The sequence below is a fragment of the Chiloscyllium punctatum genome, chromosome 41 (assembly GCF_047496795.1).
Source record: "Chiloscyllium punctatum isolate Juve2018m chromosome 41, sChiPun1.3, whole genome shotgun sequence".
In the NCBI taxonomy this organism is placed as follows: Eukaryota; Metazoa; Chordata; class Chondrichthyes; order Orectolobiformes; family Hemiscylliidae; genus Chiloscyllium; species Chiloscyllium punctatum.
Window position 1 is genome coordinate 13204926 of NC_092779.1, and position 21955 is coordinate 13226880.

At 39.2% G+C, this 21955-nt stretch overlaps 1 protein-coding gene across 5 annotated transcripts in view; it reads right to left on the reverse strand.

Annotated features, from left to right (window-relative positions):
- Positions 1-21955, reverse strand: part of ulk4 (unc-51 like kinase 4) — a 495283-nt gene that overhangs the window by 344988 nt on the left and 128340 nt on the right. For all 5 annotated transcript variants that reach the window (XM_072560398.1, XM_072560394.1, XM_072560397.1 and 2 more), the window contains 2 exons: positions 9308-9415; positions 6302-6385 (listed from right to left, as the gene is read on the reverse strand). In XM_072560398.1, the coding sequence (XP_072416499.1) occupies positions 6302-6385; positions 9308-9415 (192 nt within the window). The remainder of the gene's footprint in view (positions 1-6301; positions 6386-9307; positions 9416-21955) is intronic.

The following is a 21955-nucleotide window of genomic DNA, read 5'->3' on the forward strand; positions in this document are numbered from 1 at the left end:
GAGACTGTTTGGTGTCTAGTGAAGATGTTGGTTTACTTCTTTAAGCCTGCTTTCAAAGTTCGGGCTGCTTTTGTCAGACCATTGGATGATAGATTGTATGGAGCTGTCCTGACAATATGAATTTAGGAAATGCTCAAATTCCCTGCTGGTAAGTGATGGCCCATTATCAGTGACCAATGCTTCCAGGAGCCCATGTATTGTAAAAGATGCAGGCAGTCTTTCTATCGCCATTCTGTGTTTGATGAATCAATTCTGTGCACGACTAGCCACGATGAGTGGGTATCCATAATGACAGAGAACATTGAACTCATGAAAGTACCTGCACAGTTGACATGTAACTGAACCCAGGGCTTACCTGGCAATTTCCACAAATATGAAGGAGCTGCAGGCAGTAATTTTTGTCCTTGTTGGCAATCTGGGCACTAGCCCCACTGGCCACTAATCATAATGTCATGCCAACACCTTCATTTTGGAAACCCCTGGATGACCCTAGTGGATATCAGCCAGTATCTGGCCTTATCTCAGGATAATCACTCTTGCTCCCCATGTGTTGTCTCTTCAGTGATCCAGTCTCTCTGGATCCAAAAAAGATTTTAATTCTGGTTATGAAAACCCTTTGGTATTTCCCATCATAACCAGCTGTTTCAGTTTTGCCAGGACTGGATTTTTTTATATCCAAAGCCTGACACTGTCACCATTTAAAACCATTACAGTCTCTTCCAGTGACATACCATTGGTGATGTATCTCCTAGTGGCAGGTGCATTTGCTACTTGGCCTCATGGACAGCATTCCAACTTGTAATTATAGACAATTAGTTTTGCAGCCCACCGCTGAATTCGGCCTGAAGCTATGGGTGACGCTGCCTTGTCCTCTTTAAGTAGACCTAGTGGGGGTTTGTGGTCCATTATTAATACAAAATTACATCCATAAAGGTATTGGTGGAACTTCCTCACTCCAAATATGATCACCAAAACTTCCTTTTCAACCTGGGCTATTTATACTCTGCATTAGCCAAAGTTCTTAATGCATATGCTATTGAACATTCCTCACCACTGAGCCAGCTATGAGCTAATACTACCCGATGCCGCACGAGGAGGCATCACAAGCCAATACCAGATCCCACTTGGGATCATAGTGTGCCAACACCTGAGGATAATAGTTGTTTCTTCACTTCCCAGAAAGCTATGGCTCGGCTCTGTGACCATTTCCAAGGCTGACCTTTTTCAAGACCTAAAGCAAAAGGTGCGAGGATGGATGCCAGGTTATGTATGAACTTTCCATAACAGTTCACCAGCCCAGGAAAGACCTAAGTTCTGGTACAGATGTGGGAGCTGGGGCACTTCTAATCACTCTCCAATTGGTGTAACCCAGTCTTATCGACTCTATAGCCAAAGTAGGTCAACTGCGGAGCCTGGACCACACAGTTTTCCCATCTAAGGTGATTACCTGCCTGGGAGAAATGTCTAAGGACAATATCCAAGTTCTTTAACTGCGTTTTATTGGTCTTCCCTGTTATTAGCATCATCTGGATACAAGGGTAGACCTTGTAAAATGTTCTCCATGGTCTGCTAAAAAGTTGCACATGCTGACAACACCCTAAATGGCAGTCTCATATATAGGCACAAACCCTTATGGGTAAAAGTGTCCCATACTTCTTAGAACCTTCATCTAATCATAATTGGAAATACGCACGGCTTAAGTCCAGCTTTGTGAAATCAGCATACTACCAGCTTTGTATATAAATCCTCAATGCGAAGAACTAGATATTTATCCAGCTGTGAAAAACTATTTACTGTTTATTTTAAATTCCCAAAAAGGCAAATCAAACTGTGGAGCATCACAATCTGAATGAACAGTCCTGCCCATTCCATAAACTAGACTGGTTTGATGATTCCTTCACTTTCCAGCCTTCTGATTTTTGCCCTTACTTTTGTCTGTAAGGCAAATGGTACTGGATGGGCTTGTAAAATCATGGAATTGCTTCCTGGTCAATTTCCTTGGCTCCTTTGATAGTCCCTAGACCTTCCTGAAAAACTTCCAGCTTTTTAACTAGGACTTCACTCAGGCCATTTTCTAAGCAAAAAATGTTGAACCAATCTATGTAAGTCTTTCTCAATCAATTTCACCCCATCAAGCTTGGACCCGAGCCTTTTACTACAATCAGTGGTAACTGAACCAGCTGCTCTTCATAAGAGACCAGAACCAAAGTTGTAGCTTTAACTTGTAAAGGTCCCCTGACATAGATTCTCAGTCCAGCCGAAGGCTTGCATAAAATTAAGGGCTGGAGTCTAGAGTGAATTTTGTTAGGCTGGTTCTGCAATCGCTGAAATGCTCACACCGGTTATCGACCTCCAGTAGTACCAGGTAACCACTTAACCAGATGTTTATTTTGATTAGTTCTGATTTGGATGTTGCTAAGTAATTTAACTGTTCCAACCCATATGTAGGTGAACTTTCCATGGCATTCACTTTCCTGGATACCAGCTTGAGTTCTCTTACTCCATTTAGGTATAGTGGGACTTCTTCACTGTCTAGAGTCAGCATACTGGCAGAAACTACAATGATTTGCCAGCCTGACTCCTGAAGAAAATTTTAACCACTTGACCATGCCTTGGCTTTGTTTTGAGGTTTTCCTGTGGACTGACCTCGAGTCCTATGTCCTGAGTGGGGCTCTACAATTATCTTCATGAAAATGGTGCTCCCCACGCTCATGTCAGACTGGTGAGGGTGTTCACTTCAATACCCTGCAATTATATGTTGCAGTTGCCACATTTTTCAATGATAAAGCCAATAGTAGTGTCTGTTTGAGGTCCAGTTCAGCTTCAACTAGTCTGCACTTGTCCATGGTTGCATCTTTAATCCCAGTCTCGTCGTCACTGAAACATACCGAAATAACTCCACAGAGGCCGGTATCTAATCACCAAGTCATCCCTTATTTGCACATGGGCAGTCCTTTACACTGATCCAGTTTGCTCAGATCCAGCTCGGAGAGTGAATAGACCGTCTGACATTCCTGTTTATATCTGTCAGCCAGGGCTCTCTGATTGGACCAGATTAACAGCCCCAAATCAGGGATCTCATTCTATGAGGTCCACTTAACTGACCTCATTACAATCACTGCACTTTCCACTATCATTTTACCTGAGTCTAGCCTGCTACCATTGTCAAGCGGGTCTGTCTATGGATGACTTGCACTCCATGGCTTTATTAAGTAAATTCTGGGCTTGTGACATTTATAGGATTCCAATGGCATCTTCCTGCAGAGACAGCACAGCAATGTACCGAGAAAAATAAAAATCACTGGATCCCATGCTAATAAAGTGAAAATAATGATGTGGTGGGCATTTTATTTCAGCAACAGAATTAGCATAATAGTCCTTTCGATGTTTTGATTAGAAGATTCCCAAATGTTAGTACTCCTATTTGTCACCCATTCTTCCAGGGGCCAGTCTAATTCATTCCTTCAATTGCATTATGCTAGCTCAGTTCTGTCAATGAGACTAGAGATTTGACTAGCTCTCAGACTGTGTGTTGTCTGTCAGTAAACTGGCAACTAATCACTTCCATGCAATAAGGCCCAAATAACAAAATAAATCTGGCTTCTCATGGGTTACATAGGTGGACATTAAAATTATTGCAGCCATCAACTGCTTCTGTGTTCTCCACTTCAAAATCACTCAGCATGTCTCCATAGGAGATGGGTCAATCTCGTATTAACCCACACAATTCGTGTTCACTCTTCAGCTTTTATTGATTATCTAGGATACACAAGTACTCATAACATGGAGACAGGTTTCCATGCAGCTTTCGCCCATGGCTATTCTCTTTAAAGTTTCCAATTTAGGACATGATTGAAGGTTGTAAACTATGATTATTAAACTTCTTTCCGCAATCACTCAGCTGATCTTGATGTAGGCTCATTAAGCAGCAACTCCGAGTGTTTCAGTAATAACTGATGTCAATGGTAGCCATGGTGTGGAGATGCCAGTGTTGCACTGGAGTGGACAAAGTTAGAAGTCACATGACACCAGGTTATAGTTCAACAGTTTTATTTGAAATCACAAGCTTTCAGAGCTCTGCCCCTTCGTCAGGGATTAAATGCTTGTGATTAACTGAGCAAGCCACTCATTTCAAAGGCAACAGGAAAGCATCAAATGCTGGTCTTGCTGTGACATCCAGATCCCATGGAAGTATTTTTAAGAGCTTCAAAAGTAGCAATAAAGACAAAATACTGTGATGTTGGAGATCTGAAATAAATCTTGAAAGTGCTGTTAATTCTCAGCAGATCTGGCAGCATCTTTGGATACAGAAACAAAGTTAACACTGACTTCAAGATGACTCTTTTTCAGAGGAATATCAAAGTCGTCATATCAAACGAGAAACATGAATTCTATTTCTCTCTCCACAGATACTGCCAGATCTGCTGAGTTTCTCCAGTACTTTCTCTTTCAAAATTAATTTCTTGGATATGAAGTAATTTGCAATGTTCAGAAGATAATAGGAGCTACACGATTAATAAATCTTTCATCTTTCTTATTCCAGATTGGATACAATTTAAATATTTCCTTCAACACAAACAGTTTATGCTTCTTCAATCTAATTTGTAGGACTTACTCCCTCCAGCACTTTATAAATTTAGTAATATCAAATCAATGTGAACGCATAATGGGTTTTATTGCACATGAATATTTCGTTAAGCAGGTTTTGCAGCACCATAAAGACAGGAAAAGTGAACTGTTGCCCATTTTTTCATTGAGTTCCCATCACAATAAGCTTCCTGCACTATCCATCTTGAAGCAGTTGATGCATTTGCACCAACACAGCAATAATTGCAGCCTCAGTCAAGTTGCTAAAGGGTTCACTTGGACAGAAACCTGCTTTGTTTTTGCTGTGCCTCATCTACATATGACCATCATTGCATTAATTTGTCAGTGTATCATATTAGTGTTCTGATCATTAAATAAGGTGGTGAGACCACCATCATAAACTAAATGGGTCTTTGGACAGCATAAAATGCAACTGAAATCAGATTAAATTAAGAGAACCTATAACTGGTGACTGGAAACTATTCCCTACTTTCAAACAAAACTACCCATCAGAAATCAGCTGCCAGGTTTAATCGAAAAATAGGCAATCATTAATTATACAGAAATATTTAATTAAAATTAAGATACTTGTGGGAGTGTTTATTAATATTCAAATATATTCATACATGTTGTTTGGCTATAATTACAGCTCCACTGCATATTGTTTCTTTTCCACCTTAGGGTGCATAGCACCTCTTGATATTATCAGAAGACCCTGAGATGAGGCATCTGAATGCATAGTAATGATGGCTACTTATCACTGCTGGTGAATAAAGGTCAAAGTTTGTTTCACTGCTGTATATAAGCTTAATAAGACTGTCGCACTAATTCAATTTGCAGCCACCAGAGATTTGTTATCACAGTCCCTTTGGGATTAATGTTTCCCCTGCCTGTAGAAGCACCAGGACCCAGAGCAGTTACTGCTTAATTAACACAGGGAAAGAAGCTTCAATGAAACTTAGTGAGGATGTTTCTTCCTCCCTACCTGCACCCCAGCTCCAAACCCAGAAAACGTGTTTCCAAATTTATAAACAAAAGCCAACATGCCAAAATTATATACTGCAAAATTGCCGAGTGAAATGAACTGAGAAGCTGAACTAGGACTGAAACCATGAATATATATTTTGCTCCTTTAAAATGCAATGAAATTGGGCTGAATCATTTCGCAATTTACATTTGGAATCCAGCTGCAATTCACTGAGACACAGAATAGCTGGTATGCGAATGATTGGCAGTTTGTTGCAAGATAGGAACCAAAAGTTTGAGCATAAATAAAAGCTGACAATTTTTATTGCAATCAAGTTGTGACTAGGTACACACCCAATTTAGCACAGAACAACTGAACTATTCTAAATATTTATATGCATTACCAATAAGTTAGTTGAGCAAACATCTTTGATAAGTGCTTTTGCTTTCAGAATAATTTCCCATTCTTTTAATAAAGTCACAACCCTGTGGGAATCACTGTACTCCTAACGAGGAATTTTGAAAACAACATCTGTGCATTTATTTTATCAAAGCTTGACATTTTCAGACAAAAACAACAGGCGCCACTGGGACATGGCAACTGAAACTTTCCCTGTGCAGTTTCAATTTAAGAAATGATATGCATAAACTGCAGATGTATAAATATAAACCCAGAACGTGCTTGCAATGTCTGAAGTAAAATGCTGTTACAATTGCTCATTTCTCTGGAGGCAAGAAACAGTCTTACCCCTTCCCGAATGCATCTCATTAGCACAGTGTAGGCAATAGAGGGGATGGCCCAGCGGTCTCTTGCTTGCAGGCTTTTTTCCTCCTGTAATGAAGTGATTGAAGTAACCATGGAAATGTCAGTATAAATGAAATTAGCCAACAGAAAAAAATGCAATGAAAAAAAAAGATTTTTTTCCCCTAAATACAAAACGTAATATAAAACTTCAATCCTATTTTACATTCAAAGGAAGGTTCTCAATTTGTCACACCCCAAGACACTCCCCTCTCGGGTCAATGGTATATAGCCAGGGTTGTTGCAAGGACAAATGCCACAGAGAACTGTACTTCACATATATGACTATCCTTCAAGGTCTGGTTCATCTGGGGACAGAGATCTTGGAATCACCTCTTTCCTGCCTTTTCCCAATTTGGCTTGTCCTGACACATATCCAGGTCCTGGTCTAAGATTCAGGGAGAACTCCATTCTTGATCAAGAAATTGTTTAAAAAACTGCACAATCTCAAAATTGCTATCACCATAAAGGCAAATACTGCTAGTAATTCAGGGCAGTGAGTCCAAAAACTAAGAACTTGATGCACCTTCTCTGGTCAGATATACTCTATCCCACATTACCAACAAAGTAATGAGTGTTCTATGAAGCGTTGCGCTCACTAGACATGTAACTGGAATTAAGGGTATTGATACAAGAGTAATTGTCACATAATGTAGGGAATGAATTAACCATATTTATGAACCTTAGCGTATTTTGAAATTGGAGCAAAACAAGAATCTCTTGTGGTTTTGGTTTCCAGGAGATGATAAGGCTTCCCAGGGTGAAGCCTTCACCTTCTAATTGTATTTCCATTAAAATAAACTTGGACTAGATTATTGCTGTACAATAAAATGTTGAGGTACCACAAAGAATGAGCATTGCCTTCATCGTTCAGATTTGGCGATCACAGTAGGACTACCATGATCTTGAGGATCTCTGGTGTGGCTAGCTGGTTTATTTTGGAAGTTGTACAATTTTGTGATATCCCCTTTTTTTATAGCACACACATTAGTTAGTGTAATTTTGGATATGGCCCAGTGACATTTTTCGCATTTGGATTTATTCCCATTCTTTCCTGTTTAGTCAATTTGACTGCTGGGAAACACTGAATGCAACTTCCATCATGTTCTGCATGCAGAACAACATTATCATCTCCTGGAAACCAAAACCACAAGAGATTCTGGTTTTACTCCAATTCCCAAATCATATGCTAAGGTTCATAAGTATGGTTTAGTTCATTCCCTATATATATGTGACAACTACTCTAATTCCAGTTACATGTGTAGTGAGCACAACACTTCACAGAACACTCATTGCTTTGTTGGCAATGTAGGATAGAGTATATTTGACCAGAGAAGATGCATCAAGTTCTTAGATTTTGGACTCACTACCCTGAATTACTAGCAGTACTTGCCTTTATGGTGATAGCAATTTTGAGATTGTTAAGAAAAACTGCACAATCTCTTGAGCAAGAATGGAATTCTCCCTGTATCTTAGACCAGGACCTGGATATGTGTCAGGACAAGCCAACTCGGGAAAAGGCAGGAAAGAGGTGATTCCAGGATCTCTGCCCCCGGATGAATCAGACCGTGCAGGAGCTTCTATGTGTTGTAACTTGGACTAAATTCAAAGTTAAAGAGGCCCTGACACGGTGGCAAGTAAAACAATATCATTCACATTTCACATAATATCCTGGGGAAAATAAATTCTTATTAAAGTCTTACAAAAGTTCAGAAATTGTAAACTCTCTGGTAAATCCAACCTGTACCTCAGCAAAATATAATGAGCTCATTTATTATAAGGATTTGTGGCTACAGTGGTGTCAAGAAGAAAGAACTGAGAAATTTTAACAACACAACATGTCTAGTAATCAGTCCCAACATGTTTGTTTGTAGACCTCATTACAGTAGTGTCCAGTCAGATTTCTGCGATTTCTGTTCCGTTAAAACACATGTGTACAATGATTTCAGAATATAGGTTTGGAAAATACCAAGAGATGTGTGGTTCAATTAATATGCCTCCCATCAACGTAATACTTCTTGAACAAGAACATCATCCAGTGTAGTGGAAGTCCAGAATGCAAAACACAAAAAGTTAACAGTAGGTCAACTGAATCTCTCAAAGCTAAGATTAACAGATTTTTCTCAGTAAGGGCAAGAATGGAAGAAAGGCAGGTAAACAAAATTAGACCATAAGACGATAAGACATAGGACTGGAAGCAAGGCCATTCGAGTCCACTCCTCCATTTAAATATGGCTGATGGGTGTTTCAATTAAACTTTAATTAAGAGCAATTAAGAGATGAAGAGAAATTAAGAGAAAGTGGGTAACGGAGCAAACTCAAAGCAACAACAAGTGTCGGGAGGTTTGCCTGTGATCATAGTTCACGATATATTTGATTGTTTGACACAAATATTTTAAGCCATCAGTGACATTCTGATTGATGAACATTTTGAAAGTAATTTAATTAATGTTGCACAAGAACATTTAGTCACACCATCTTTCTGAGTCTTAGATTTGTTATCACAGAGAGTATTGCTGCCAATGTCACTCGCCCTTCACTTAACGCAGGTTCAAACTTTGCTTGTTGCTTAAAGGTGGAAGTAATCAAATCACATGATCCTTAACAGTCTGAAATTTATGGCCCTGTTTTTGATCACTGCCAGTGGAGGATCCAGCCCATTACAGAGCCTCTGATTATACTAGAATATAAAGTGAATTTCTGACACAATTACAATGCAGACTCTTTGCATGGAATCATCATATTTCATTTGTAATGGAAAATTATTCCTTAAGATGATGTATTTATCACAATTCATTGCACCCAGTCTCCTTTTCTCATTCTTTTCCACAATCAATATTAATTTATCGCATAGCTGATGTCAATGATAATTGATTGCAGAAAAAAATTGGTTGCAGTATTAAGGATGCACAATGAATTCCTACAAATTTTCATTTCCTAGGTGTCTCCTACCTGGTTAGCCACAAGGTACAGGAGTTCTCCTAGTGCAGGTATCAGGCAATGCTTCAGCTTTGTGTTCCTGAAGTTTTCTCGTGTCAGTTCAGTTAACAGTGTGACAGCCTAAACCATAAAGGAAGAAACATTAAGCAGCAGTGATTGTATTTGGTGGCAGTTTGTTTAATTTTTAAAAAACTTGCATCAGTACATTTCATATGACAATGTATCTTTGTTTTAAACTGAACTTTTCCTGTTTTAGAGAAAATTGCTGCATTCTCTAACACAAGGAATTGTAGACAACTCTTTCAAATTTTGCATTAAATCTCTTTTTTCCATCTTAAAAAGGACTTTATCAGAATTAGACTATAACCATTTAAGTGAGCTTTTCTCAGAAGTTAGCCTTTTGACCCGGTATCATCCTTGTTAATTTGTGCAGTACACTCTTGAAGGCCTGTTTTTGTTCTTCTGGAAGTGGAGAGTCCAAAGCAGAATTCCAGGGACTAAAGTTAGTCAACACCAGTAGGGTGAAGTGAGCTCCGAGTAAATCATCAGCCCATTTTACTATCCAATTTATTTTTATCAGATAAGTCTACATTGTTTCCCCTTCCATGGACAAATTTCACCCGATTACTTCAGATGGATACTAGCAAGGCTCTTGACAACTGAGGAATTAGTTCCTCACTTGAGTATATTGAGATTCTGATTCACTTGAAATATAGACCAACAGTCCATCATTTTTTTTTGATTGCTCGTTTGTATCTGTTAATGAAGTTTTAATGATTTGTATACATGAACACCCAAATCCCTTTTCACCTCCACCACCCCATGTATGTCACTATTAAGGAAACAGTGCTAATTGTCCTTCTCAGAACTCAAGTGAATGACTTCAACTTGTGTATAACGCAATCCATTTCCCATTACTTAAGGCAAAGTCATCATAGTTCTAGAGGACCGACAACTGCTGGTGGTTTAACTAGAGATCTGAAAATATCCCCTCAACTTCCTGCTCCAATCTATGCAACATGTACAAAAACTGCATCAATCCATGTAAAATTCCGTAAATCCGTTTTTTAGATTAGAATCAGTCTGACCATTGTAGCACAGACAGCCTTACAGGGAAACTCACACCTTCAATACATTATCTGGGTCGACATGACACCAATTGTTAAAGTTCACTTGAGAATGTAACTTTTTAAAAAACGTGTTTTGCGATTTACATATGAAAGAACTGAAACCAACATGGTCATTCTAAAAGATGGTAGATTTAACAAACAATCCAGGTCTTTTTAATATATAATTTCAGTTACATCACACTGTAAACTTTTGCTATAAATTCTGTGTCTTACAATCTTACTCTCCACAACCATCTGATGAAAAAGCAGCTAGTGCTTCCAAATAAACCTGTTGGACTATAACCTGGTGTTGTGTGATGTTTAACTTTGTACACCCCAGCCCAACACCAGTGTCTCCAAATCAGGTAAATAAAGTACTTCGTCCTTTCCTAATGTATGTTTTTCAATTTTAAGTAGCAAAATACATCCCTGAAATTTTGCAAAATGTAAACCGATTATCATTGCTTTTTGATTTTATGGTCACAGCAATTACAGTACAGGAAAGTCGTTAATGTTAAAAGAGAACATAAAATATTAGGCCATATTTAGAATACTGATTCTGATCACCAAACCATCAGAAGGATGTGGAGGCTTTGGAGAGGATATCAAAATTATTTACCAGGATGTTGCCTTTTTTGGAGGTTATTAGATATGAGGAGAGATTTGTACAAACTTGCGAATTCTAATAAAATAACAATTCCTGGATCCATAAAGCTTGACCAAATAATGGCTGATGCATCTGCAATTCGTATACCCATTTCTTTCACTCCTCAGGACTAAAAATTTTCAGATCCTGACAACTTGCCTATCCTGTGTCCCATTATTTTCTACCTCAATTTTTGCTTTCTCTTACCAAACCCACTGCATTCTCCTCTTGGTTGATTTTAGCTTGGTTGATATTATGTCCTTTTCCTCCACAGGGAAAATGCACAATAATTTAATAAGCCTGCAATTTTTGCATAGTCCATTGTGGGATATAGGGAAAGTAGTGTTACTTCTGCAATCATAATTACTTATGCAAGGTAAATGTACTCATACCAGTGTATAATTGTTTCAGCCAAGAGCTGAGTCAACAAGAATGAAAACTATGTGAAGGAAATACATAATTGTTTTTGTATTAGCTAAAATGTGCATGCAAGAACGAAATGTGCCTGCGAACAATGGTAGATGTTACAGACAAATAGATGAGGTGCTGTGAGGGGAGAAGTTAAGCTAGATATGCCTGTACAAACAGTAGTTATAAGCATCTGTTTCCCGCTTCTGCAAAAACAAGAACAAACCACAATCAAGAAGTCATGAGGTCATAAGATCATAACAAGTGAAGGAAATAGATGGTAGTGAAGAAGGATATACCTAACAATGAACCACAGCAGGATGTGGTCAAATGGCCTTGTGAGGCCAGAAATAAGCATCTTGTCACAGACGAGGCCAGATAAAGCAAGAGATAAACAAGAGTAATGGGCGCCGGTCTTAGAGAGGTGGGAGATGTAAACAGGGGAGGAGCAATGGGATGAAAGAATAGGAACCAAATTACGTCAATGTTGTGTACTAGTTGAATTCAGTGTGTGTGTGTCCCTGCCTTATGGACAGTGAACACCACACCCTCTTGCAAGAGTGAAATAAATGACACTACTGATTTAGATCTTGTCTCGGACTGAAATTATTGAAGTGAGTGAGCTTCGTTTCTCACAATTGGGGGCCATCCGGGATATTCTTCCATCGCCGGCGGGGTGGCTGGCCCTGGACACTGGGAAGACGCGTCCCATTCCCGATTGAGGAGCGGTCTCGTGTCCCAGTTTGGTCCGCTCCCTTGGGCAACTGGTATGAATCCCACAAGAGAGACATCTGAATCAGACAGTGAAAGAAGGTTGATAGGATATACGGCTGATAGGAAATACGGCAAAAAGGGGCCAGGCAACTCTGTGCACAGACCAAGGTAAGAAAATTGACTTTTAAGTACTGCCTTGGTGGCCAGGATTGAGTTTTAGTAGTTAATAAGGGACTAACGAAGGAACTCAATATGGGCTGTGCCGTGGATAAGGAAAAAGGCTCCAGGGGAACAAAAGAATAAAACGGTAATGAAAATGGAGGCGGGGTCCCTTACAACATACCTCCAAAAATTCCGTTGGGCAGGATGTTATAGAATTGGAAAAATAATACTTGTACAAGGGAAAATGATAGGAAAAAGATGATTAAATATTGTTGCTTTGTATGGACTAAGGAATCCATTCTTCATCCCGCTGTCTTCTGGCCAAAGTACAGGTCGGACGAAGATTGGGTTTATAAATATTTGAATTTATATGTCAATGAAAAACAGCCTTACAGTCAGGAGGAATCAGATTATGCTTCAAGTCAGAAGGGCTAGTTGCTGAAGAGCTACTGAGGGTACACTTTGTAACTAAATCATGGCCAGACATCCAGAAACATATTCAAAAGATAAAGGGCTGAAGCGAGGAGTACCCAGAGGTGTTGTTGCGGGAAGGTCAGAAAGTGTCTGTGAGAAATGGTGTGTGAGAAAGAACGAAAAGAGCTGTACAGCTGGTAGAAAGTTTAACCCTTTGTGATTTGGTTTGAATGCACAATTGTTTGTTGGTGATTGAATGTTTGTGCTTTATTCCCTGGAGCTTGAGTTCCAGGACTGTTTTGAACCTGATTTTTATTATGGAAACTTAACATGATTTCTTTTAAGGTTAAGGATTCTATAGTGATTATGAAATAAAATGATAACTCCAGTTCTTTTTACAGGGCATGACTGCCTTACTATCAGTTTCTAACTAATCTCTTTTATCCTTACATAAAAGCGATTTATGGAGGACAGTTGAAGTTTCAGTTCAACATTAGATTGCAGTAAAAAAAATCCTATGGTTAATATCTGTGACCTTGGATTCGGCCATTGTTCATGCATTACAAGTTTTGTTTTTAACTTGAATAGACAAATCCTTTTAAGGCAGTTCCGATTATTTCACGATTGTAATTGAGCAATGATTGGTCAGGACTACTTAAGAAAACTAATTTTGGATTTAAATTAAGGGACTAAAACTGGGTAATTATAGTGGATTTCAAAGTTGGGAACTGTATGTACATTTTAAATACTGAATAAATGCATTTATAATATATATATATTTACAAGTTAGGAACAGGCTTTAAAGTTAGACAAGCATAAATTGATGAATTGGTATTTGAAGTTATGGGGAGCAAGAAATATTGCAATATTTCTTAAAAAAAAATTCTCAAGGTCTAAATAAAACATTGGGTGATGAAGAACGGCCATTAGGTGGCCCTAAGGCTGTTCAGTTGGTTAAATCGGGTCAGCAATTGATCTGGCAACGTAACATGAGAAGTAGAAACAAAAGGCAAAAATAATGATAAGCCACAGTTGATGAGATAATGAAGAAAAGGACAAAACTAAAGGAGAAAGAAACCGGAATGGTCAGGGAGGAGATGTTAAGGGGTCTGGTGGACAGGAACAAGGATCAAAGTGGAAATCCCCACAGGCAGGATGTTATTCCTGTGAAAGGAAGGGTCACTTTAAGAAAGAGTGTCCAGGTTTGAAAAAGGAAGTAAAGACAGTACCGTTTTTTCATAATAGGTTCATAATAGGAGTGTCAGGAGTTAATGCCCCTGGGGACCCACCAGAAACCCTTGATAAATTTAAAGGTGGGACTTTATAAAGAGGACATAGTTTTCCTAGTCGATACAGGGGCAGCAAGGTCATCCTTAAACTTAAGCCCAAGGCAGTGAGAAAGAAAGAGTTACTTGGATTATGGTGACAGTTTTGTGATGAGAGACACGAAGAATCAGTTTTGCGCTCATGACAAAATACTGCCACCAAATTGGGATTGAGTTAACTGCAAATGGTGCTATGAAATCTGTTGAGGTTCTTAAAAATGAATGTGCTCAAGCAAAACAATTACAGAAACAGAATGAGAAGTCACAAGTGACTGGTACACAAACAGAACTGCGCAATTACAGTTTTAAAAATGTTTTGGTCATTTGTTGCGTTTCCACCCTGAATTACAGATAATGATTTTTATATATATATAATTAATAATTAATATTTATAATAAATCAATTGTGCTCGCCTGAATCAATATTAATTGGCAGGATCCCTTCACACATTCTCAGTAACCTGCCATATTGATTCATGGTTAATTTAAAACATGACTGCATTAATTCATTGTTAATTAAAGAATGGAAAGCTACATTACTGGCCTATGAGGTAACTAAAGAAGCAGCTCTGAATCCACAAGAAGCAGTGGTTTATTCCCTAATATCTACTGTCCCAGGCCACTGCCAATCCCAGAAACTAAAGATTTGCTCTTAAAGTATTATATACTGGGCTTGTCCTCCTCTTTGTCTTTCCTCAGGAAACAGGGTTTATTGGCACAGACTCTGCCCCGCTGTTCATCTGATTCGACTGGGAGATTGGGTCTTAGTAAAATCATGGACAGAGACTAAATTGCAACCAGACTGGGAAGGGCCGTATCAGGCTCTTTTGACCCCTGAAACAGTGATAAGAACGGCAGAAAAAGGTTGGACTCACTACATTCTGATCAAAGGGCCAGTAGAATCTCCAGTTGAGGAAGAAGTCTGGACAGCCAAATCAAAGCAAGAACCACTGAAACTCAGGCTAAAGAGACTTTGAGTAACCGATTATACAGTGGGGATGTGAGTGCGGGATTATTTCTATGGGATTGTATATTAAGTCTTTTGCTGCTTCAACATGATTTTTAGAATGCTGGGGATGCTTAGGGTTATGATATAAGCTCTCTTAATATTGGGATTTTGTCAAACATTATTTTCATATGTGTTATTAACGGTTCCTGAGTCTGATAATCCACAAGTAATAGACCTGATGCATGTAGCTTAGTAAATTGTGGGGATGTAGATAATCAGAGACAGTACAGCAGCTCAGATATACATCTTAAGTCCTTTGGGGATGGTACTTGGTATAATGGTCTTGTCACAATACACCAGGCCCCCTTCCAATCAGCTCTCGATTTTCCTGATAAAGAGAGTAACCCAATATACCTAACGATAAAGAAAACCACACGGCACGAAGCATTTCTAGGGGTGGGGGGGGGAGCACCTATGAGATACAATTAGATGAAACATTTGGGATAGAAATGAAAGCAAACGGGAAGGATTTCTCGGGCTGTTGTTTTCGAATTAGCATAGGAAAGGGAAAACAGACAGAACAACTGGATAATAAGATACAACCCTTCACCCCTCCCGATGACCCTAAAGTAGTAAAAATTATAGAGGTAAAGGACTTGAAATAGAAACTGGATATGGGGATACAAATACCTGGGTTGAATGGGTAAAGTATACTGTAAAAAGATTGAACAAGAGCAATTGCTATGCATGTGCCTCCGGTAGACCAATGGCCCAGGTGGTTCCCTTTCCGCTCGGGTGGAAGCAAGACAGGAAGGTCATGAAATATATGATAGCCCTGTACCAGGATGAGGCTGCATGGAATGATAGGAACTGTGCCTCCCTATTTTTGATGTTCCCTCCCTTGGAGAAGAAAGACTTGAAAGCACTCAGCCGCAGTTGGAAATCACAAGTCGTGTGTGCGTAGACGAGGTAGAAATCGGTCTAGAGATTTAGGGGAGCTGAAATTATGTACAGACATTAAGACTGTCACCGAAACGGACAAGGGAGGAAACTACTCAGCACTAAAGGTTCCCCGAGCGCATCTGTGGTGGTACTTTGGAGGCAAAATATTGAGACCCACCCTACCTCCGGATTGGAGAGGGATATGTGCTATTGTTCAATTGGCAATTCCATTTACCCTGGCATTTCAGAAGGAAAAGATAGTAGAGAGAAAGGGAAGGAGTAAGAGATCACTGTTAGACACCTCTTTGATGGCAGGATTTATCTAGACTCTATAGGAGTCCCTAGGGGATTACCTGATGAGTTCAAGGCTCGCAATCAGATTGCAGCACACCTTGAGTCAGGTCTCTTCTGGTGGGTAACAATTAATAAAAATGTAGATTGGATAAATTATGTTTTCTATAATCAACAGTGATTTATAAGCTATACAAGAGATGCGGTTAAAGGAATATCAGAATAGTTTGATGTGACAAGGAGGACGGCATGGGAAAAACAGAATGGCCCTTGATACGATTCTGGCGGAAAAAGGGTGTGTGTGTGTGTGTGTGTGTGATGTTAGGAGGAAGCTGTTGTACCTTTATTCCTGATAGCACTGTGCCTGATGGTTCAATTACTTGGGCCTTAAGGGGACTGACTACCTTAGCAGAGGAACTGGCTGAGAATTCAGGAGTAGACACATCTCTCACAGGATGGCTTGAATCATGGTTTGGAAAATTGAAGGGGGTGTGATTTCCATTCTTACTTCCCTGAGAGTAGTAGCAGAAGTATTGGTAGCCATTGGCTGTTGTATCATACCCTGTATATGAGGGCTCACCCAGAGACTGATTTGATGATCTTAATGAAACAAATGCCCCTAAAGAACAATCGGAGAGAAGGGCTCTACCTGCTAAACAACGAAGGAATAAGTGACCTCAGGGAGATTTCCAAAATAAATGAAATTTTGGGTAAGATGCTTGTCAATTTGGAAGTGACATATCAGAAAAATGCAGAAGGTAACAAATGATAATTAAAGGAAAAGGGGGAAATTGTGGGATATAGGTAAAGTAGTGTTACTTCTGCAATCATAATTACTTATGCAAGGTAAATGTACTCACACCAGTGTATAATTGTTTCAGCCAAGAGCTGAGTCAACAAGAATGAAAACTATGTGAAGGAAATACATAATTGTTTTTGTATTAGCTAAAATGTGCATGCAAGAATGAAATGTGCCTGCGAACAATGGTAGATGTTACAGACAAATAGATAAGGTGCTGTGAGGGGAGAAGTTAAGCTAGATATGCCTGTACAAACAGTAGTTATAAGCATCTGTTTCCCGCTTCTGCAAAAACAAGAACAAACCACAATCAAGAAGTCATGAGGTCATGAGGTCATAACATCATGCCAAGTGAGGGAAATAGATGGTAGTGAAGAAGGATATACCTAACAATGGACCACAGCAGGATGTGGTCAAACGGCCTTGTGAGGCCAGAAATAAGCATCTTGTCACAGACGAGGCCAGATAAAGCAAGAGATAAACAAGAGTAATGGGCGCCGGTCTTAGAGAGGTGGGAGATGTAAACAGGGGAGGAGCAATGGGATGAAAGAATAGGAACCAAATTACGTCAATGTTGTGTACTAGTTGAATTCAGTGTGTGTGTGTCCCTGCCTTATGGACAGTGAACACCACACCCTCTTGCAAGAGTGAAATAAATGACACTACTGATTCAGATCTTGTCTTGGACTGAAATTACTGAAGTGAGTGAGCTTTGTTTCTCACATCCATCATTGTCTCGTCCACATCGGTCTTTAGCAGGTCCACATTCTCATTGCTTTATCAATATATTTACAAATTCCAATCTAGAGAGTGAGGCAGAAAACCAACACATTTTCCATCACAGGTAGAGTTTTTAACTATTCGGTCTTATAGCTCCTTTCACATCGTCTCCACCAATATGGATAGATATTTTTAATCAATCTATTAATTTGCGTTTTGACATGCCTCTGGAGCAGGTATGACTAGAATCCAGTCCTCTTGGTTCAGAGGTAGGGACACTACCACTATGCCACAAGATATGGATATTTTCTAATCAACTTGTTCAGACTTGTTATAATACACACCTATGCAGCAGGTGCAACTTGAACCCTGGACTCAATTACAAGACTCCAAGTTTTTTAATATATTTTCTAATCAACCTGTTGAGATATGTTATGACACATCTCTCGAGCAGATGTGACTTGAACCAATCCTCTTGGCTCAGAAAGACACGACCACTGCACCATGTGAGCATGGGCTCAGACAATTAATAGCTTTCACCTGTTATGTTTTCTCTTAACCATAAATAAAAGTTATTTCATAGATGATTTGCTGGTGAGAAAAGCTGTTCGGTTGTGTCTAAGAGCACTTTGGAAATTAAAAATAGCCAGTAATATACTTAACAATGTGATAACCTAGATATTAACAATGAAAACATCTCCTGTTGGCTTTGCTACCCTTGCAACAACTTGAATATTCCTTTCGAAAACTTACTTTCTTTTTGGTGCTCCTCCAGTGCCATGTATTTTCACTTTTACTTGCGTTTACAAAGAAGCCCTGTAGCTTGATCCTGGCTCATATTTTGGCCATGATTGCCTTATGACACAAGGGAATCCACTGTCTATTAGGGGGCACACTGATACTGCATTGTAACAAATACTTTCTCTAATTTGCATTGTTAATAATAATAAAGGAAATGGCCAAACAATATTCATTTTAAAAAGTTTCAGAAGGCAAAAAATGGACTGCATCTTAAAATTGTGCAGATTCTAGATCGAACTAATGTTCAGCTTCTTGATATTTTGTGCTTTTGTGTACAAGTAGTTTTTAGCTGCTTTTTAAAGATTTGGGTGAATGGTGCTGTCTCATGGCAGCCTACTGCAATAAAATACAATCAGAAAATAAATATTTTACTGCAATTCACCAAGACTGAATGTTAGGGAGACTTACCATGTATTAAGTATAGATTTTATTTAAAACTTAGAACAAAATAAGGATGCCAACAGTATTTTTGTTTTCCAAAAAAAAATCACATTAAAACAAGACATCCGAGCCTTTCAGCTGTTCCTAAACATCTGGTCCCTAATTATTTTCAGTTGGAGACCTACTGCAAGTAAGTTCTGGGGAAAAGGGTGCACTCACTTTCTCTCTGCAAGCTGGATGATGGTTAGTTAATCAACATCAGCAGAATCACTAGAAGTTTTGTAAACAGACAGGCTGTTCACATTTTATTTCAAGTGGTTTTAGTGATATCTTTAATTTGTGCATACATACATGCCTACCAGTCATAAGTCTGAAAATTAAATGTCTATTTAGACACAGTTACTGGTGGAATTGACTTAGTGCTTTGTGAGGTTGCCATCCCTGTATAAAAATTTGGCAAAAATGTTCACTTTAGAAACTACAATCAACTTTAAGAACAATCATAACTCTATGATTATGAATGGAAATCTATTGCATTGTCCAGCCAGCAACAGTATATGCTGTAAGGCCACAGCTAACATGGTTGAAACAATCAAATTAATTTAACACAGTCCTTATGATCAGCAGAGGGGTAAGTGAAACCAATGGCATGATATTCCAGATCTTAACTAGTACAGGCTGTTCTATTATAATGCGTGTTTCGTCAATGCAAATTCACTGAAAAGTGATTGACGAATTGGGGACATTGTTTCTACAGCACTAACGTTTAAAATGTGTGTTGACTGTAACACGATTACAGCACGTTAAAAAGTTTCTAAAGCACGATTTTTCTATAACGCGGGATTGCATAAGAATGTAAACATTGCGTTATAGAAGAACTGACTGTATTTGAATATCTGAAGACTACAGGCTTCCCATTTTCCCATTACTCATAGCTTTGCTGTTGTGTATCACTTATTGATCTATTCCCATAGTACACAAGATGGATGTGATGCTGCAGAGCACTGAATAGTTTAATGGTGATTTCTTTCCAATTTCTATTGATTAGATTATACACTGCACATTACTTTAGCTTTAATGATTGCTGTTCCATAATGATTCAATATTTTGAGTGGAGTCCACAAAAACCTTGGACCTTTATCAGTTTGTTTCTCAGAAAGCTCAACACTATTCATGGGACAAAGTAGTCCAGTTGACTGACACCGTACTTACAAACATCCACAACTGACGCTCAGTAGTAGCAGTGCATACTACCTACAAGATGCAAGACAGAAATTCACAAAAGAACCTTAGATAGCACGTTCCAAAACCGTAACCACTTCCATCTGGAAGGACATGGGCAGCAGATACATGGGAACACCACCACCTATAAGTTCCCCTTCAAGCCACTCATTGTCCTGACTTGGAAATATATTGCCATTCCTTCATTGTTGCTGGGTCAAAATCCCGGAATTCTCTCCCTAGTAGCATTGTGAGTCAACTCGCGCATGTGGACTGCAGTTGTTCAAGAAGGCAGTTCATCACTATCTTCTCAAAGTCAACTAGGGACAGGCAATAAATGTTGACCATCCAGCATCATCATGTCCCATGAATGAATAAAAATAAAAAAGGCTCAAAGTTCAAGCCAGCATTCTGAAGAGTAATCTAAATAGTCCCACTCCCTGATCTTTCCCCAGATCTCTGCAGTTTTTCTTTCAATTTCTTTAGCCAATTCTACTTTGAAGATTACAGTCAATTGGTTTCCAACAAGCTATCAAGCAGTGTATCCCAAATCATGACCACTACTTGCATGTAGAAAAGGTATTTTTAAATTTGGGCCTGGATATTGTCAGTTTTGGCTACTTTTCCAGTTTGGCGTGTCTGTACAGATTGTCTTATGCTGTCACGTTACGTATACCTGCTGCTTGCTAACTCATGATCTGAGGACATGTAGAATTGATGGGAGGGAGATGAACTTTCAAAAATGAAGAGAGAGAAATACACAAACAAACAGCACACAAAGCAAGAAAATGGAGCACTCAAATGTGTTGAGCCTGTCTTTAATCCCTTTTACTTAAGGTCTTTACAGCAAGGAGGAAGAGAAGACTTTGTTTGCATCAGTCCATTTGCACATGGGCTGAAAACCCAAGGTAGACAGATGAAAGAACGGCATGGCAACCGTTTAAAACTATGGAGGTAACTTAGTTATCCCGGGTTAGACAAGAAAGGATTTTGTGAAGGTGGTTAAATTGTTTACTGTGTGTAATCAGAAGCCAACCTTACAAATTAAGGTCAACTAAGTAACCGTGTGAGAGGCAGGTGGGTCACAATGATAGCAACCTGACTTCAGATTGTAGCAACAACATAGATTTAACATCTCCAGGGTTGGTTTGACTCCATCAACACCTGCTGGAGACAAGAATCCCCCAACTATAGTGAAATATGCCTGCGGCAAGTCGAATGTTCGAGTACAGACATCTCTCTTGCTTAATCATAAAACCACTGCTAAGCACAGCTCCTCTACTTCTTTAAGTATTTATGATGGCTTATCAGGTTTCTACCTGTAAAATATCATGGTAAATTGTTTCCGACTGAGTGTGTCCAGCTGAAAATGACATTTGATCTTCAGACAAACTTTGTTGTAAATGAAGAACCATTCAGCTGCATTATGCTTATTTCCACTACCTCCTGCAAAGAGACTCTGCAACAGCACTATTGACTTGAACCAAATGGGGTGACACAGTGGCTCAATGGTTTGCATTGCTGCCTCACAGTGCCAGGGACCTGGGTTCGATTCCAGCCTTGGACAATTATCTGAATGAAGTTTGCACATTCTCCCAGTGTCTACTTGGATTTTCTCCGGGTCCTCCGATCTCCTCCCACAGTCTAAATATGTGCAGGTTAGGTGAATTAGCCATTCAAAATTGCCTATAGTATTCAGGGGATGTGTAGGTTCTGGGCATTAGTCAGGGGAATGGGTTTGGGTGGGATGCTCTTCAGAGGGTTAGTGTGGACTTGTTG